Source organism: Chaetodon trifascialis, chromosome 12 (assembly GCF_039877785.1).
Source record: "Chaetodon trifascialis isolate fChaTrf1 chromosome 12, fChaTrf1.hap1, whole genome shotgun sequence".
Classification (NCBI taxonomy): Eukaryota; Metazoa; Chordata; class Actinopteri; order Chaetodontiformes; family Chaetodontidae; genus Chaetodon; species Chaetodon trifascialis.
In genome coordinates, this window is record NC_092067.1 from 782712 (window position 1) to 801978 (window position 19267).

The 19267-nt window shown below is 41.8% G+C and overlaps 1 protein-coding gene across 12 annotated transcripts in view; it reads right to left on the bottom strand.

Annotated features, from left to right (window-relative positions):
* Positions 1 to 19267, bottom strand: part of lrch1 (leucine-rich repeats and calponin homology (CH) domain containing 1) — a 222005-nt gene that overhangs the window by 56145 nt on the left and 146593 nt on the right. For 6 of the 12 annotated variants that reach the window (XM_070975845.1, XM_070975841.1, XM_070975839.1 and 3 more), the window contains exons 12-14: positions 18760 to 18837; positions 3067 to 3103; positions 1535 to 1651 (exon numbers count right to left, since the gene is read on the bottom strand). In XM_070975845.1, the coding sequence (XP_070831946.1) occupies positions 1535 to 1651; positions 3067 to 3103; positions 18760 to 18837 (232 nt within the window). The remainder of the gene's footprint in view (positions 1 to 1534; positions 1652 to 3066; positions 3104 to 18759; positions 18838 to 19267) is intronic. The other 6 variants (XM_070975848.1, XM_070975847.1, XM_070975846.1 and 3 more) reach the window with 2 other exon arrangements.

Below are 19267 nucleotides of genomic sequence, written 5' to 3' on the forward strand. Positions count from 1 at the left end.
AAACCACACGCAAGACAGAGTATGCTCTAGACACTGCAGCCAGTTTCCGTTTTAATGACCTAAATGGATGACTACAGTTTGATCAGTTGTGCATAGTACTAGCGATCTCCCTCTCTGCTCTGCCACAACTGCATGGTGTTGTGCTCTTGCCTTACGGCGCACCGCTGCCTGTTTGCGTTGACTGTGTCAGGCGGTCTGTGGACCCTACACTGTAAGATGAAAAATCAAACACAGATGGAGCAGCTTCTGGCTTTGAGTCACCAGTACACCTGATTCAAAAGCCTTCTCTTCAATATAGTCCTCATTTACAAATTGCTCGCTGCAAACCCTAGCTGCGGGACTGAGAGGGGGACTCTGGCGTTTGAGAGCAGCTAGCCAGCGACAGAGAACCGATTGCCGCTTCAAAACATGAAAATGTACAGTCTTGCCTTGGTTTTTTACTCTGTAGAATTCATTGCTACAGCCTTGAGAGATACAAAAATGACCTCCCCTGCAGTTCTTCTCTCTTTGTGGTTCCATTTTCTCACTGTTGTCACCAGTGGAGTATTGAAAGACCTCGATCCAACCAACCTCATGACGTCACACTCTATGCCAAGACAATATGGTGGCGCCCTTGTTTGAACATAAACTTTGGGAGTTAATTTCTTTTCTTACAACTTATTAACAATTTTAGGCATGTCAGGCCCTTTAAGAGCATTATTAGACCAATCTGGTGAGACATTCTTCAAACAAATCAGTCTTGTTCTTCTTGTTTCCAAAGCTAAATACTCCTCTTCTTTCTGTGAAACAGGTGTGAAAGAGGACGGTGAACTGCAATGTTTACTGGCAATGCAAAAGGTTGGTTTATAGGCTTATTTTCTTTCCTTCCAAACATTTTGTTAGAAGATCAATATATATCTCTGTACCTTAAGTACAGAGCTGCAGTCAAGACATGGTTAGCCTTACTTCGCTTAACACTTAAAGACTGGAAGCAGGGGACACTGCTAGCTCTGTTCTAAGTTAAAACTAAGATTAAGACTGAAAACAGGGAAAACCCCTAGCTCTTTCCTAAGTTACAACATCATATAACCACACCTTTAAAGGTCACCAATTAACATATCATATTTATTTACATTAACGTAATAAAATTCATACAAGTGAAATCCTATTGGCACAGTGCTGTGCAGACAGCACATATCAGCCATTCTGTAGATGTAGTCTTCGCACACTGACATTCAAGGCAGTAAATTGTCAATTCACCAGCCACCAGCTTATTAAAGCCAACATTATTCAAATTAGCTGTTTCCCAAAAGCGACTGGTGAAACATTTCCACATGATGTTTAGCAAATAAAAAAAAACATTTTACCATGCTGTTCACATGTGTAACCTGCTGCTATCTGAAATATAATGTGTGAAAGTTCAATGTTATTGGTTTGCTCACTGCAGACACACAAGAACATCAATTTACTGAGAAACACGACTGAGGACAGTTTGGGGCATTCACTTTGAACGGCGGAACAGCACCTACATACAGTGGTTTGGTCCTACGTTTACCTTGACTGACATGTGCCATTCATACTCCCGACATGCAAGCTGGGCCTCAAACCTGGCCTTCTCTAGAATCATCTGTCTCTTCTTCTGGAATTCATAGCCACCTTCCTCCATGTGCTGCTACAGAATGCATGAAACGTTGAAGCTTAAAATGTTTTACATGTCTTACATGCTTAAAGATTTAAAGACACAAAATAGTTTAGGACCTACTTGATCTCTATTACAGAAAAATGCTTATCAAGGAAAACATTTACGTTCACTACAGCTACTAGAAATGTTCAATTATATACTGCATGTATCGAATGAAACTGCAACAGACAGCAAAGACCACAGATACCTGTTATACATTGAATACATTTGAGTTTGTTGACCAAGAAAATGCAACAATTCGAGAATCCCCTATGGCTCGCTGAATTGTGATGGACATTTGTTACTTGTTTGGCAAAATCTACGCAAATAATTAAATGATTGACTGAAGGATGGCCATTTAATATTAAATATTTATTTATTTTGACTAATGTTCACGGTATAGATGTTCCATTTTATGTTTATGGTACAATCCATATAAACACAACAAACTCCACATTTACCTCCTTTTGTTTTTATATAATTGTGGCTCTAGAAACTGGACTTTACATAAAACTCACTGAGAGTCTCTCCAAATAAAAGCATCACCCTAGTGACTGAAGTTTAACATAAAACAAGTGCTGTTACCGTCACAATGAGGTGTCAGCTATTAACATATATACTGATGACTAAGGCTGAAACAACTAATTGATGAAATTGAATATAAAAGTTGCTGTCAATGGATTTCATCATCGATTATTTGTCTCTACGTTATGATGTAATGCATGTGCTGTGACAAAATCTCCGAAGGTGGGTGTAGTAAACCAGACTAACTGTACAGCGGAATCCTGAATCCTGAAACACAGGATTACAGGTTCTGATTAGATTCTGAGCTAATGTACCTGATGAAGCTTGATCCATCACAAAATGCAGATAAAACAGATTTAAGATATTTCTGTCCATTACATTTGTTTTTAAATTTACTTGCAACCATGTGTTTGTCTGTCAAAATAGACACAAAACTGCTGGAGATGGCAGATTTAGTCAACACTAAATAGTCCTAGTTGAAAATTGGTCAAAGAGTTACTGGGGTATAATGTCATGTTGTAGAGGGTTTTTTTTAATTATTATTATTTTTGATGATTTCTTGTCATTAGGTCCAGTTTAAAGTGAATCCTTTATTTCTTCACAACAGAAACTTGAGCAATTCCTGATCAAATGCATATTAGTTACAATTTCCCTATGATTCTCAGTGCATGGCTGCATCCCCGAAGTCTATTTATTTTTTGTTGAAATGCTGGAAATGAAAAAAAATCTTTTCATCAAATTAATGATCAATTAGTCAACATGACTATCGACAGTTTAATCAATTATCAAAATAGTCGTTCGTTACAGCCCTACTGATGACAGTTTGTTTTGTGCTGTCTTAACTGAGAATCAGATAAGTTCTAAAGTTTGTTAGACTGTACCTTCATTGTGGTAACATCATCATCACTGTCCTGTCCACTGGAGAGGGAGAGAGAAATAAGCAAAGAAAAAGGAAGGATAACATTAACTCTGCAGACGCAGAAGCAGTGACACAAATTTTACACATTTACCATTAACCTGTATGTAGGCTTTCAAAGTCAATGTGGCTGAACTTCACAAGGCAAATGATATGCATTTTTTTTTTAAATGACAGATGATACGGATGATAGGTGATGTTAGAGTTGAACAGTGGGAACTGAGATCCTGGTATTTCCTGGAAAATGTCAACAAAGGATGGTGAACTGACATTTGAGACCACCCAAAGAAAAACTATCTCTTCAACATTTATCTTTGTGTGTTTGCATTTGTGTCAGTTTAACCTGTCGTTCGGTGAGTCTTATTGTTGCAATGTTGCTATGGTTGCATTCAGTTTAAGATATCTGTAGAACTGACTTACCCTGCGTTCCCACCAAACGCGCTGAAAATTATTTAATTGCGCCTCAAATGAAATCGCGTCGCGCCAGTCACTCCAGTTTTGACGCTGGTACAAAAACCCCTTGACCTGGCATCGCGTCGCGCGTCGAGCCCATCCAACAGCAACATTTCTTCCACCATTTCATTCTCTCGTCGACCGGAATGTGGTTTTAAGATTATTTTATGAGAGAAAGTGGATGTTAAAACTTAAAATCTGTGGTCGATTCATCACGATAGCGCGTAGTTTAAAATTTGCTCCAAAGATTTCGGATATGTGTCGTCCTGCTAATGGACGAGCTGAGATGGTGACGTCATCAAGTACGCTGCCGTCCCAATTGCATGCAATGACAGTCCTGCGCTCTCCCGTCCTGGAGAGACTGTACTCCCAAGTCGAATTTGCTCTGTCCGAACTGCAAAGTTTGTAAGTCCGAACTTGGTGTACTTGGTATTGAGAAACGGCTCATGGCTGAAATAACCACCATCGCTGCACTGTACCTGTACTGCACAAAGTAGTGCAGCTATTGTTGAATGAGCCAGACAAGTATGCTAGTAAAGCAAGCTATGCTAACTGGGGCTATGCTACGCTGAACTGTCATAAAGCTCTGGGTGAGCGGTGACGGCAACGATGAGCAGCTCCTCCATTGTTTCTGGCAGTCTCATTTTGCGAGGGAACACCAGGACGTCCGTACGTCAGCACGTCGATGACGATCTCAACACTGATAGGCTGTCGCGGCGCGTCTTCACGCAAATCCGCTGCAAAAGTTCAATTATTTTAACTCGAGCGATGAAGTGATGACGCGATGGGGCGACGCGATGAGAGCGATTTTCGCGGCCAACGCGTCCATCGCGCCGCGCAATCGTGTCCATCGCGTCGCCCGGCAAAATGACGTTTCAAATCACGTCTTTGCGTTGACTTTGTATGTAATCTTGCAGCGCGATCTTGTTTCATCGCGTTTGGTGGGAACACGGCCTTAGAAGAGTAGTTCTGTCAGGAGGCCTCCTTCCTCCTCCCTTTCCCTGTGTTCTCTGTTTCCCATCCCCTCTGTGTCATGTCAGTCTCTCCCTATTTCTGTCCGTGTGTGTGTGTGTGTGTGTGTGTGTGTGTGTTTGTTTGTTTGTGTTTATCCTGCTGCAAGTTCGGCTCCCAAGGTCCATGCCTCACCATCTGTGAATTTCATGCCTCAGACCTGAAGGCATTCGATGGGAATGAGGACAAGTGCAAAGGGTTTCACCTTCAATGCACTCTGGTTTTTCATCAGCGGTCGCTGACCTTCTCCACGACCCCTCAAAGGTCCAATATATTTCTGAGTTTCAGAAGATTTTTAATCACCAGAATCTTGGCAGAGATTCAGCGTTGCAGATGTGGAACCTCCGGCAGGGATCCTGGAACATAGCCAATTACTCCAATGAGTTCCGTATTCTGGCTGCCAACAAGATGATACTCTCCAGGGGATTTTCTGGGATGTGTTAAGTAAACAATTGAAGGATGAATTAGCTGCCCGGGATGAACCTGGTAATTTTGATGCTTTTGTTTCTCTAGCAATTCGAGTGGATGCTCAGCACACCACGAAGAGCTGTTAAGACAGTCTCTCCCTTCCTCTTCTTGGGCAAGAAGAACTTCCAACTCCTTCAGTCCTCAGCCAACCACCTCAGCCAACCACCTCAGCACCTCCACCAAGGTGGAGCCCATGAAGCTAGGACAGGCATGGTTTACTTGGGCTGAGAGAAATCGTAGGATGTTGACCAGTGAGTGTCTAAAATATATAGGGCATTTCTTAGCCATCTGTTCTCTGCCACCAAAAGACCAGGCTCATCCATGACTATGGGAGTACGGAGGAGCCAAACCCAGTCTGCAGCACCATCAGGATCCAAAACACAGATTCCAGCCACACTATGTCAGGATCAGTTATCTTTGTTATTTGCTGAACACAACACCAGTTCGGAAACCCTCTCCAGCCCCTGATTCCCCTGTCTCTGTCAATGCTTTAGATGGCCAACTACTAGCCCACATCGCTTATTGTACCAGCCCTATCTCCCTAGTTATTGCCAACCATCTGCAGCTCATCCAATTTAAGATCCTTTCAGCCTCCATACTCGCGTTCAGCTGGGGGACACCTGGTTAAAACCACATATCGATTGGTTCAGGGGAAGCACAATTGAATGATTTTCCCCTGGTGTCACTCCATCTGTGACCATCCACCTACTCCCAAGTGCGGAGTTCCAAAACCCCCTGGATGTCGTCTTCGTCTTCAGTAGAGACTGTGTTCTCTCCCTACCTCCACACTAACCATATAACTGTGCTCTAGATCTGCGTCCTGGAGCTGCCTTGCCCATTAGCAGACTGTATAACCTCTCATGTCTTGAAAGAGAGAATGAAAAAATACATTCATAAGTCCATAGCAATGGTTTAATCACCCCATCATCATCATCCCCTGTAGGAGCTGGATTTGTGGCAAAGAAGGACAAGACTCTCTGCCCCTACATAGACTTTCTGAGCTTAAATAACATCAGTGTTAAAAACAAATAACCTCTTCCACTCATTAACTCTGTTTTTGAGCCTCTACAGGGAGCCACCATCTTCCGTAAACTGGATCCCCACAATGCTTACCATCTGGTCCCAAGAGATGAATGGAAAAATTGTCTTTGGCACTCATCTGGGCCACTTGAAATATCTGGTAATGCCTTCCGGACTCACCAATGCACCTGCTGTGTTTCAAGCCGTTTCTAAAGCAGTTTGTCTTTGTTTACCTCAATAATATTCTGATTTTCTCACAAAAACTTGCAGGCTGCTGGAGAATAAGTTATTTGTTAAAGCAGAGAAATGTGAATTTAATGTACCGTCAGTGAAATTTCTAGCATACATCATCAAGACTGGGCAGGTGAAGATGGACCCAGAGAAAATCCAGGCAGTGGCAGAGTGGCCTACGCTGACCACCTGGAAACAGCAGTTTTGGGGGTTTGCCAGCTTTTACTGTCAGTTCATCAGGAATTACAATAGGGTCGCTGTTCCTTTCACCAAGTTCACCTCTTTTGAAACCAATAAAGCATTCACTGAGGTAAAGAAACAATTCATTTCCGCTCCAATCGTGGTTCAGATGGATCATCTTGTCAATTTATTGTTGGCTCTTTGGGCTCTCTTCTTTGGGCGATTCAACTTAACTCTCACCTACCGACCCAGATCCCAGGACATCAAGCCGGATGCTCTCTCCTGACAATTTACCAGAGATCACTCCTCCAGTCCCGAGACCATCCTGCCCCTGACTTGTGTCGTGGCAGCGGTCATGTGGGAAATTGAGGCCAAGGTGAGAGAAGCGCAGAGAGAACGGCCCAATGCAGATAACGGCCAAATTAACTGAGTGTTAGTTCCTGACTGTTGTGACATCCATCAGCTCCTGACCTGCTGCCACTCTCTCTCTCATCTGCTCACCTGTTCAGCCAGCAGTCTTCACTAGTCAGCCACGCCCACCTGCTCTATCACTAGACACACACCTGGGACTCATCACTAATCAGTGCAATACTTTCTTTTTTTTCCAAACATCTATTTATTGAAAAACCAAGAGTAGTGACAATGACTTAACAGCATGGTTACAAAAGATTTTTCTTCTTTTTTCTTTTTAAACACACAGAACAACCCCCACCCACCCCAAATGGACCAAAATAATGATAATAAAGAAAAAAGAGACAGGTGTCTACATATAGATTAACCTGAATAAAATTAAAACACGAACAAATGAAGCGGATTCAATGAGGGACAGTATGACTTAAGAGTTCTGTATATCAGGCCAGAAGTGCTTTAGTGTGGGCCCAAGCCCCAAGACTTCAAGAGGAAATCTTGAAATGAAATCTTCTAATTCAGCCAATCAATATGTTAGGAAGTTCTTAAAGATTATTAAAGTATGAAAAAGAGGTTCCCAGACTGACTGAAATTTGTCTGAGCCTCTAATTGCAAATTTAACCTTCTCCAAATGTAAAAATAGCATTACATCTTTCAGTCATTGTGCTACAGTCAGGGAGATATTTGATTTCCAATTAAGTAAAATTTGTCTCTGCATGAGCAAAGAAACAAATGCTATGATGTTAAGTGGCTTCTTGGTCATGCTTGTTTCCTCATTTGGTACACCAAATAATGCAATTACTGCACAAGGTTGTAAAGTAACTGCAATGACTAGACAGTACATCAAAAATGGCAGACCAGTACCCTGTTAGTTTATGGCAAGACCAAAACATATGCGTCAAACCTGCCACCTAAACATGACATCTGATACAACTGCAATCAACATTTGGATAAAAAGAGGAAATTTTTGCTCCACTCCAATGCAAGCGATGTACCACCCTAAACTGAATAAGACCCAGTCTTGCACAGGAGGTGCTATGGTTCACCCTATTCAAAGCTTCAGTCCAAATATCTTCTGAGATTTCAGTTCCAAGTTCCTTCTCCCAGCTAGTTTTGATCCTGTCCAGCTTGGTGTTGTCTGTTGACATGATCATTGTGTAGGAATGTGTTGTAAAACCCTTCAGCCAAAAAGCAACTTCCAAAATTGCAACAGCAAGTGACTTACTGGGAAGGTTAGGAAACTGTGGGCTATGGCTTAGCAAATTGACGGGTTTGAAAGTAGCGAAATAGGTCTTTTCGCTGGAGGTCATATTTGGAACATAAATCACTGAAACGAGAAAATGTTCCATCCACACATAGATCACTAAACCTTATGATCCCTTTTCTATGCCATGCTACGAAGGTCTGATTCAATTTGGCTGGCAAGAAATTGTGATTGTTACACAGTGGGGTATGATTCAAAAGAAGCAAGTTATAAGGGCAAACACATGCTGACGTGCTGAGGTAAGCGTATCGTCTCACTTCCTGTTTCTGGTTGCTACCTTAGGAGTAGCGTGCGTTTGTCGCTCTTGTTCCTCTGAGTGTAATTTGCTTTGTGTTTTGTTACAGCGGCCTTTTATCCACGCTCTAAAGTAACATTAGTTCTGCTCAAGCACCCATAAGTCTGTTTATTTAGCGACCGTCAATTTTATTTGTCTACGCACATGTCTGCTTTGCTAGCTACACCAGCTTAGCCTAGCAGCTAGCGATGGCTTCTCTCTGTCCTTCTCCAGCTCTCTCCTGCTTGGTGTGTCACATGTTTAGCTACTCCTCTGCCTCCTTTAGTGATACTGGCACGTGTAATAAATGTAGTTTATTTGGTGAGTTGGAGGCGAGGCTTAGTGAATTGGAAGCTCGGCTCCGCACCATGGAAACCAAACCATTAGCTGTAGTTAGCCAGGCCCCTGTAGCCGGTGTGGACCGACCATGTGCAGCTCCGGCTAGCCGTCCCTCTACAGCTCCTGAGCAGCCGGGAAATCAGGGAGGCCGGGTGACTGTTCGAAGGAAGCATAGTCCCAAGCTGAAGCCCACGGGTTACCACCAACCGCTTCATGTTTCTAACAGGTTCTCCCCACTCGGCGACACACCCGCTGAGAAACCAACTCTGATTATTGGCAGCTCCATTTTGAGAAACGTGAAGTTAGCAACACCAGCGACCATAGTCAAATGCCTGCCGGGGGCCAGAGCGGGCGACGTCGAATCAAATTTGAAACTGGCTAAAGATAAGCATAAATACCATAAGACTGTTATTCAAATCGGTGGTAATGACACCCGGTTATGCCAATCGGAGGTCACTAAAAGTAATGTGGAATCGGTGTGTACATATGCTAAAACGATGTCGGACTCCGTATATTTCTCTGGACCCCTGCCAAATCTGACCAGTGATGACATGTTTAGCCGCATGTCATCATTCATAAATGGCAGACTTTCTGGGGAAGACCTGGTCTGATTAGGAGAGACGGCATCCATCCCACTTTGGAGGGAGCAGCTCTCATCTCCAGAAATCTGAACGATTTTATTTATGAACCTAACCCCTGACAACTCAGAGTTGAGACCAGGAGGCAGAGCTGCAGTCCTACACGCTTCTCTGCACCTCCATTAGAGCAGTTACCCACCCAACACTCCATAGAGACTGTGTCTGCCCCCCGACCACATAAACTAAGTAAACCAAAAGTACAGAGAAGAGGAGTTAAACATAAAAATCTAATTAAAATTAAAACAACCACTGCAATAGTACAACAAGATAGGAAAATTAAGTGTGAACTCCTTAACATCAGATACTAGAAGCTGTTCTAGTAAATGAGTTAATATCAGACCATAATATTGATTTATTTTGTCTGACTGAAACCTGGCTGTGTCCTGAAGAGTATGTGAGCCTAAATGAAGCTACTCATCTGAGCCAAATTAATACTCACATTCCTCGAGGCAGCAGCAGAGGAGGTGGAGTTTCAGCCATTTTTGACTCAAGCCTTTTGATCAACCCTAAACCTAAACTCGACTATAACTCATTTGAAAGCCTTGTTCTCACTCTTTCTCATGAAAAATGGAAAACAGTGCAGCCAGTTTTATTTGTTATAGTATACCGCTCTCCTGGTCCTTACTCCGAATTTATAGCTGAGTTCTCGGAGTTTCTATCAGGTTTAGTCCTTAAAGCAGATAAAGTAATTATTGTAGGTGACTTTAATGTACATGTCAACGTTGATAATGACAGCCTTAGCACTGCGTTTATCTCAGTATTAGACTCAGTTGGCTTCCATCAGAATGTACATGAACCGACTCACTGTTTTAACCACACCCTCGACCTTGTTCTGACATATGGCATTGAAATCGAAGACTTAATAGTCTCCTCACAGAATCCTCTTTTATTGGACCATCATTTAATAACTTTTGAATTCATATTATCAGACTACCAGCCAGTAGGCAAAAATTCTTATACCAGACTCCTGTCTGATAATGCTGTAGCTAAATCTAAGGATATGATCCCGTCAGTATTTAATTCAATGCTATGTCTCAATACAACAGAGGATTCCTATGCTAACGTTAGTCCCTCCCAGATTTACTACCTGGTTGATCGTGCTACAGGTTCATTGCGTATGACACTTGACTCTGTTGCTCCCCTAAAAAAGAAGATAATTAAACAGAGGAGGTTAGCTCCATGGTATACTCCTCAAACCCGCAAATTAAAGCAAACTTCACGGAAAATAGAAAGGAAATGGCGTTCTACAAATTTGGAAGAATTTCGGTTCGCCTGGCTAGACAGTCTCAAAATATACAGGAAAGCCCTCCGCAGTGCCAGGGCAGCCTATTACTCTGCACTAATAGAGGAAAATAAGAACAATCCCAGGTTTCTCTTCAGCACTGTAGCCAGGCTGACAGAGAGCCATAATTCTGTTGAACCATGTATTCCTTTAGCTCTGAACAGTAATGACTTCATGAGCTTCTTTAATGATAAAATTCTAACTATTAGAGACAGAATTCATCGACTCCTGCCGTCAACAGGTACTGTTTTGTCTTCAAACACAGAAACCGTAGAAACTGTTACTCAGTCTGTCGCAGTTTTAGACTGTTTTACTCCTGTCGACCTTCACCAACTAATTTCAATAATTTCATCATCAGAATCATCAACCTGTATTTTAGATCCTACCCCGACTAAGCTGTTTAAAGAAGTATTACCTCTAATTGACTCTTCAGTATTAGACATGATCAATCTGTCTTTATCAACAGGCTACGTACCACAGTCCTTTAAAGCAGCTGTGATAAAACCGCTACTTAAAAAGCCTACTCTTGATCCAGGGGTTTTAGCCAACTATAGACCAATATCCAACCTTCCCTTTCTCTCAAAAACTCTTGAGAAAGCAGTTGCCAATCAGCTGTGCGACTTTCTAAACAGTAATAGATTATTTGAGGATTTCCAGTCAGGATTTAGAGTGCATCATAGCACAGAGACAGCACTGGTTAAAGTTACAAATGACCTTCTAATTGCATCTGATAAAGGATTTGTCTCTGTACTAGTCTTATTGGATCTTAGTGCTGCATTTGACACCATTGACCATGGCATCCTATTGCAGAGACTGGAACACTTCATTGGCATTAAGGGAACTGCACTAAGTTGGTTTAAATCCTACTTGTCAGATCGCTCTCAGTTTGTACGAGTTAATGACGACTAAAGTCAGCTATGGAGTTACGCAGGGTTCTGTGCTTGGACCAATTCTATTCACCTTATATATGCTTCCTTTAGGTAAGATTATCAGAAAGAACTCAATAAATTTCCATTGTTATGCAGATGATACCCAGCTATATTTATCAATGAAACCGGAAGAAACCAGTAAGTTAACTAGACTACAAGCATGTCTTCATGACATAAAGACCTGGATGACCTGCAATTTTCTGATGCTAAACTCGGACAAAACTGAAGTTATAGTAGTAGGCCCTAAACATCTTAGAAAGTCACTTTTTGGTGACATAGCAGTTATGGATGGCATTGCGCTGGCCTCCAGCACCACTGTAAAGAATCTGGGAGTCATCTTTGACTAAGACATGTCCTTTCACTCCCATTTAAAACAAATATCAAGGACTGCCTTTTTTCACCTACGTAATATCGCAAAAATCAGGCATATTTTGTCTCAAAATGATGCAGAAAAACTAGTCCATGCATTCGTAACTTCAAGACTGGATTATTGCAATTCCTTACTATCAGGCTGCCCAAATTCGTTGCTGAATATTCTCCAGTTGCTCCAGAATGCTGCAGCACGTGTTCTGACAAAAACCAGGAAGAGAGATCATATTTCTCCAATACTAGCCACTTTGCACTGGCACCCTGTAAAGTTTTACATACAAAGCCATAAATGGCCAGGCACCTTCTTATCTTAAAGAGCTCATAGTACCTTATTGCCCCACTCGAACATTGCGTTCCCAGAATGCAGGTCTACTTATGGTTCCTAAAGTCTCAAAAAGCAGAACAGGAGTCAGAGCATTTAGCTATCAAGCTCCTCTCCTGTGGAACCATCTTCCAGTCTTTGTCCAGGAGGCAGACACTGTCTCTAAAAAACTTTAGGCTTAAAACTTTCCTTTTTGATAAAGCTTATAGTTAGGGCTGGCTCAGGCTTGTCCTGGACCAGCCCCTAGTTATGCTGCTATAGGATTAGACTGTCAGGGGACCTCCAAAGCTACACCAAGCTCCTCTGTCCTTCTGTCCCTCTCCATCTGCACGCTTTCATGTCCTACCACGGCCTTTTACTAACTTATCTCCTTCCCCGGAGTCTCTGTGCTTGGTCGTCTTGCAGGTTCCACAGTGGCTGAATCTGGATTGTGGATTGCTGCTGCGTCTTCTGCCTTGGCCCTGCCTGACATCCACTGCAACTGCTACTACTGTTATTAGATCCACTGTCACTGATACTGTGACTGCATGTTTGTCTCTCTGTCTCTCTCTCTCTCTCTTGCTCTCCCTCTCTCACCCAACCGCTCGAGGCAGATGGCCGCCCACCCAGAGCCTGGTTCTGCCTGAGGTTTCTGCCTGTTAAAAGGAAGTTTTTCCTTGCCACTGTCGCCCAGTGCTTGCTCATGGGGGAATTGTTGGTTCTCTGTAGATAAAAGAGCTTGGTCTGTACCAGCTCTATATGGAAAGTGTCCTGAGACAACTTCTGTTGTGATTTGGTGCTATACAAATAAAATTGAAAATTGAAATTGAAATTGAAAATTGAAATTATACTGAGTGGAGATGACCACAAGGTTGGATGTAAACTGTAAAATCTTCATAGGAAGATTAGATGAAACCAGGGCACGGAGGGATGATGACAAGCATGAAATGCCCTCCACTTCACACCAGTCTGTACCTGGAGATTGAATCCAGTATGATATTTTGTGGACAATTGGGGCCACCAAATTTCTTTAAAACAAAAAAAAGAAAAACCCATTCCAAAAGCCTTCTCCGCATCTAATGAAACCACAACTTCTGGGGAATCATTAGATGAGGGACTATACAACACATTCATAAGTTGTCTTATGTTGGAAATTAATGCCATCCTTTAAAAAAAAAATTGTTTAATTGGTTGACATTATATGTGCCAAGGGTGTTTCTAAACGTGTAGCCAAAAATTTTGAGAGTATTTTAAAATCAGTGTTTAAAAGTGATACTCGTCGGTATGATCCACATTTTGAAGCATCCCTACCTGGCTTGAACAAAAGAGTTATGGATGTTTAATTAAGGGAGTCAGGCAATTTACTCCTGTGACAATGCATCATTAAACATATCTAACAACTTTTTCTCCAAAAGTTAATTGGGAAGCCATCTGGCCCCAGAGATTTTCTATTTTGCATGGCAGAGATAGCAGATTTATGCTCTCCAAGTTCCATCGGTTGATCTAAATATTCCCTTCGGTCAGATGATAGATTGGGAACTTCAATTAACTGTTTTTGTCCCCTTCTATCCCTGTTACAGTGAGAAGAGTAAGCTATCATTTCTTCCGTAAGATAGGCTTTAAGTGTTTCCCATAGCGATGATGGGGACACATAATCCATTTTATTAGTTTCCAAAAACATGTTGATGGCTATAGAAATTGAAGTGCAGAATGTGTTATCTGACAGTAATGTGGTATTAAATCGCCTCTGAGGACGACGTAAAAAAGGAGATCTATTAGTATGGGGGCATGGTCTGATTCTACAACTGCAGAATATTCAACCTTCTCCACAGAATTCAAAAGTTTTTCAAAAATAAAAAACATAATCAATTCTTGAATATGTGTGGCACACGTTAGAAAAAAAGAAAATGTTTTACTATGGGGATTCCAATAGCACCAAGGAGCCACACGTGCAGCATGACTAAAAAATTCTGATAGGTCATTTTAGAGAGAGTCTGCACTTTAGGTTTGGACCTGTCCAAGTTTGGATCCATCACACAATTAAAATCTCCGGCCTCATGGATCAGATATAAAGCTAGATGAAGTGAACTAAATTATTTTATGTATTATTATTGCTGTACCTTTTGCTTTGGTGTTAAAGCTAGAATGAAATATTTGCCCCACCCAATGTTTCTTCTTCAGTTTTTTAATGAGAGAATATTTTACCTCTTTTAACAGGGCCATTGAGACCTTTAACATTCCACGATGTGAACCTGATGACTGACCCGCCAGCCTTCACTCTATTCGCCATAGCCACACAGTACAGGTTTACATAGAATGATAATGTATCCCTTTACATACAAAACGCCTGCCATGCCTTTATCTATCACCATAAAAGTCAGTAATAGTACACAATGAAATCCAAAAAGTTGACAATAACAATTTAAAAAAATGTCCGCCCAGTTATCCCAAGTAAACCTAACCCGTCCTCGTTCTGCTAAACTAGCAGCATGCAGGATACGTCCCTTTTCTAAACACTCCCAAAAACTAACTTTCATTTTCATTAACCTTGCTCTCTAGAGCTCCTGAGTTATGACAAAACGAGTGAGGAAAAAACACCCCTAAAAAATCCAAAGTACTTATGTTCATGAATTAAACTGGAAGAACAAGTGAGCGAACAAATAAACCAGAAAAGGCCCATTGAAACATGCCTTAACAGTCCACAACAAACAAAAAGTCAAGCCTAGCTCTGGCAGTCAGTATGCTAGTTAATCTCAGATGTAGCCATTATAGCTTACTTTACCCAGTATTAGTGAATGGACGTTGCGTTGCGTCCTCCTGTTCAGAGGAAGCCAGGATGTTGATGATTCCCTCAACTTGCTGGGAGTAGAAGGTCTCAGCATCCGCTGGTGTCTCAAACATTAATGTTTCCCCTCCATAAGACACTTGTAGACGCGCAGGGTAGAGCAGCCTGAATTGAATTCCCTTCTGATAGAAAGCCGCTTTGATGTTCTTGAAGGCTGCATGCTTCTTGGAGAGATTAGCTGTGGTCAGGGTAAAACCTTAATGTATTTCCCTTGTACACTACATCATTCTGCTTTGCCCAATGTAAAACTCGCTAGATCAGGCAGGGTAGTGAATAGGTTCCCCATGGCATCTTTCAAAAGTATGGAAACAAGTGTAACCATGTCTGAGTTACCTTTGGTTTCGGTATCCTCAGGCATATTTATAATACGAAGATTTACTCTCCTAGATCAGTTTTCCAAATCATCGATGCGGTCTACCAGCATAATGTTCAGGGCTTGCAATTTGGTGATGGCTTTCTCTGCCTTAAACAGGGCATCAAAGTTTTCGCCTGCGGTCGTCTCCACAGAGGCGACTTTCCTTCCCAGTGTGTCCACCATTTCGTGAAAGTTCCCTATAGATGCCTGAAAAGGCACCAGGGATGTTTTAATCAGTCCTGCTATGTCCTCTTCAAAATGTTCGCTACTTTGCTACTTAGCGTTATGTGGAGTTTCATTGGCTCAGACTCTTTCTTTGGCATATTCCAGCAACAACAACAAAAAAGTGTTGCAAATGAAAAATTGGACTTTTGACACCGCTCACTCTCTCCGCATACGACCAGCAACATCTGCAGCAACTCACTCCTGTTCCAACGTTCAAAACTATGGGTCGCTGGTCATCACCTGCTTATGAGTGTTATATCCAGCCCGAAGCGCAACACATGTTAGTAACCTTTGATTGCTAAGTCGTTCCAATAAATGTTTATCGGTTAAACACATAGACACTTTAAAACTAATTAATAAACTACTTGAACCAAGATTAGCAAAAATTGACTGGTCTAACTGCATGTCAATTTGTATAATTAGCTCTTAGCACCCCTCCAATGTCACTTCACTGTAAATACGGGGAAGGTCAGGGAGGTTTGACAGTATCGTGTTGTGCTGCCGCTCTCCTTGCTTATAGCCATTCCATTTAGGTACATGCATGGAAGAGCAGAGAGGAACTCTCCTTGGTTCAGGCTTTCCGGAAAGGGCAGGGAGGTCCCAGAACAGAGCCATACCACCAAGTGTAATGCATGCTGTATTAATGTATGCTGTATTAATAAATATACTTTGACTAAAGTGGTCCTGACTAAAAATTGGAGTACAGTAGTATATACCATAAGCATAACAGGACATCTGTTAATCTATAACATATTTTCTCTAATCTCTGTCCACTGTAGTGTTTCAGTCTGCTCCTCATGACTTGTGGTACTGTGCTGAAGATATGAGACTGGAGCAGCTTGTGATATTCATATTAGACCTACACGTCCAACAATAAAGGCAGTTCAGCCTGGATATGGCACCAGAGGTGTTCGAAGGTGAGCCACAAACACTATTTTCACTTCTCCTTCTAAAGCTCCAACCGTGAACTGGTTAATTAACAAACCTAATCCAATATAATACAACATTAATCATGCAAAACACTGAATACATTTTTGTTCATTTTTTAGATTTCTGTTTTTTTAGATAATAAACATGGATCATCTCCCTTTGAACATTATCCTGATTTTCAGACCATAAATTCCTGTTACTATTCACATACTCCTTAGTCTCTGGTCTCACACACAAAATGCTAAACCTGACACTCCCTTTTCAAGATGACTCTTTGCCATCAAATCTCTTAACTGTTCACAAAATGGAACTTGTGTTCTCATTTGGTACACACAGCCACATTCTCGAATGACACACACATACGAGTCAATTGATACACACAGCTCAGCAATTGCTGCACACTACCAAGCATTCACAGCACACTGAAGTGCAAAATTGAAAACCCAATTATAGAAATGCAACACCCAATGTGAATGGCAATGACTCATGAGAATTACCCATTTTTCCTTTTGGAAAATGTCTGTGTAGGCCCACTTCTTCAAACATAAAATATCACACAAGTATGCAGCAAATCATTGTTTTATTTATAGTGTTTCAGTGCACTGCCCTGCGATCGGCTCGCGACCGGTCCAGGGTGTACCCCGCCTCTCGCCCGTTGACAGCCGAGATAGCCTCCGGCCCCCCGCGACCCTGAAAGGGATAAGCGGCACAGAAAATGGATGGATGGATGGATGGATGTTTCAGTGCACAAGAAAATGTACGTTTAAAAAAAAAAAAAAAAAAAAGTCAAAAGGTTACACTTTTGCCTCAAACATGCCCACCCCCCTCCTCCCCTTTCACAGGAGGAATTAGACAACATCAAGTCTCCTGTTTCTATCTGGCCAGAGGGCCTCATCCACGTCACAGATGGTCTCTGAAGGCACCTCTGGAAAAATCGTCTTGAGTGCCTCATGAAGGCTTGACAGGCCTCAGCAGAGACGTCACCACAGGCCTCCTCCATGGCCTGCAGCAGGGGGACCTGGCCCTGGGGGTTTCTTTCATAAACCTTCAACCTCCAAGCGGAAAAGAATTCCTCAATGGGGTTTAGGAAAGGGGAATAAAGGGGGAGGTAAAGTACAGAAAATCCTCTCTAATGCTCAGACCATGATTCAGAAACATGGTCAACAATAGTGGCCCAGATCTGATTGGAAATTATTGCTCTCCTCCTCCTTTCTCCTCCTCCTTCTTCTTGTCCTCCTTGTCCCACTCTTCCTCCTCCTTGTCCCACTCTTCCTCCTCCTTGTCCTCCTCTTCCTTGTCCCACTCTTCCTCCTCCTTGTCCTCCTCTTCCTCCTCCTCGTCCTCCTCCTCTTCCTCCTCTCACTCTTACCCCTCTCCTTCTCTGGTTGTTGTTCTCCATTGTTCAATGCTCACCAAACAAAGCAGGCTCAAGGCCCTTTTATGCTGCAGTTCTCCTGATTGCAAATTGCTCACCTGACCTGGGTGTTCAGAGATTTGCATAACTGTGTGCAAATTTCAATTTCAATTTCAAATTGAGGTGTGTGTGCAACAACTGACCATTGTGTGTACAGCTTTGACAACAAGGTGATGTGTTGACTAATTGACATTAGAGTGTAAAGAAGGAAAGTCAGAGTCTAATGCAGGTAAGGGAGGGTTTAGATGTGGCAAATTGGGCCGAGCAATTGGTACTTGAAGTGAGGGTTTTGCAAACTGTGCCAAATTATCGATTGTTGTGTGTTAAGAACCGTGAAAAACTGTAACATGTTCAACTGTTTTCTAGAACTACCACTGAGTTACCCTGATGCACCACACGCTACACTGAATTATCTGGGATGCCATCCATGGGAACAGTTTTGAATAGGGCAGGCATTTTCAAGGAAATACTTGATACAAGATGTTGATTGGTCTGAATGACTGTGGTTTAGCCAAAAGCGCAAAACTTGAAGCCTGGCAAGATGGATTCACGTGTTTCGTGATCTCATGCAATCTTGTGAATCCAGCTGCCTTGCAAGGTAACTGTTGGGGTGTTCTTATATACAATTTTACCAGGTAAAGAGAAATGAGTATTTTCCACAACCATAGTATACAATAGTTTAACACATGCTAAAGCACAGACAAAAAGACACAAAGTCTTACTTGAGTGACTCTTCCACTGTGACCATCTCTACTGGGTAGAGCTGAACTCCAGACAGGTTGTTCGGCTCCCTGTTAACTCTAATACATGGGGGTACAACATTATTTAATACATTCATTTGATTTAGAAATTTACAACTCTTCAACCATGATTGACTACAGTTACAGTGTGCTTAATACCAATAAACATACAAAAACTTCAAACTTCAGAGTAACTTTAGAGTCATTTGACAGAAGAATTTAAGGATAAATTGTGTTATTTCACTGATGGTATTGTTACTGTCATTTCACCTCTGGCATGCAGATTATTTTTCCAATTCTATGTGTTATCTTAAAACCTTGGGATGAAAGTAACAAAGGATATATTTTGGATGTGAATCTACAATTTCTTAAAGGATTTCTTAACATTTTTTTCTCATTAACTTCAGTGCTTGAGGGAAAACAAGATGGCATATTTAAAATGACTGTGTAGCAACAGTATGCGTAAAAAGTTTTAAACATTTACTGTTAT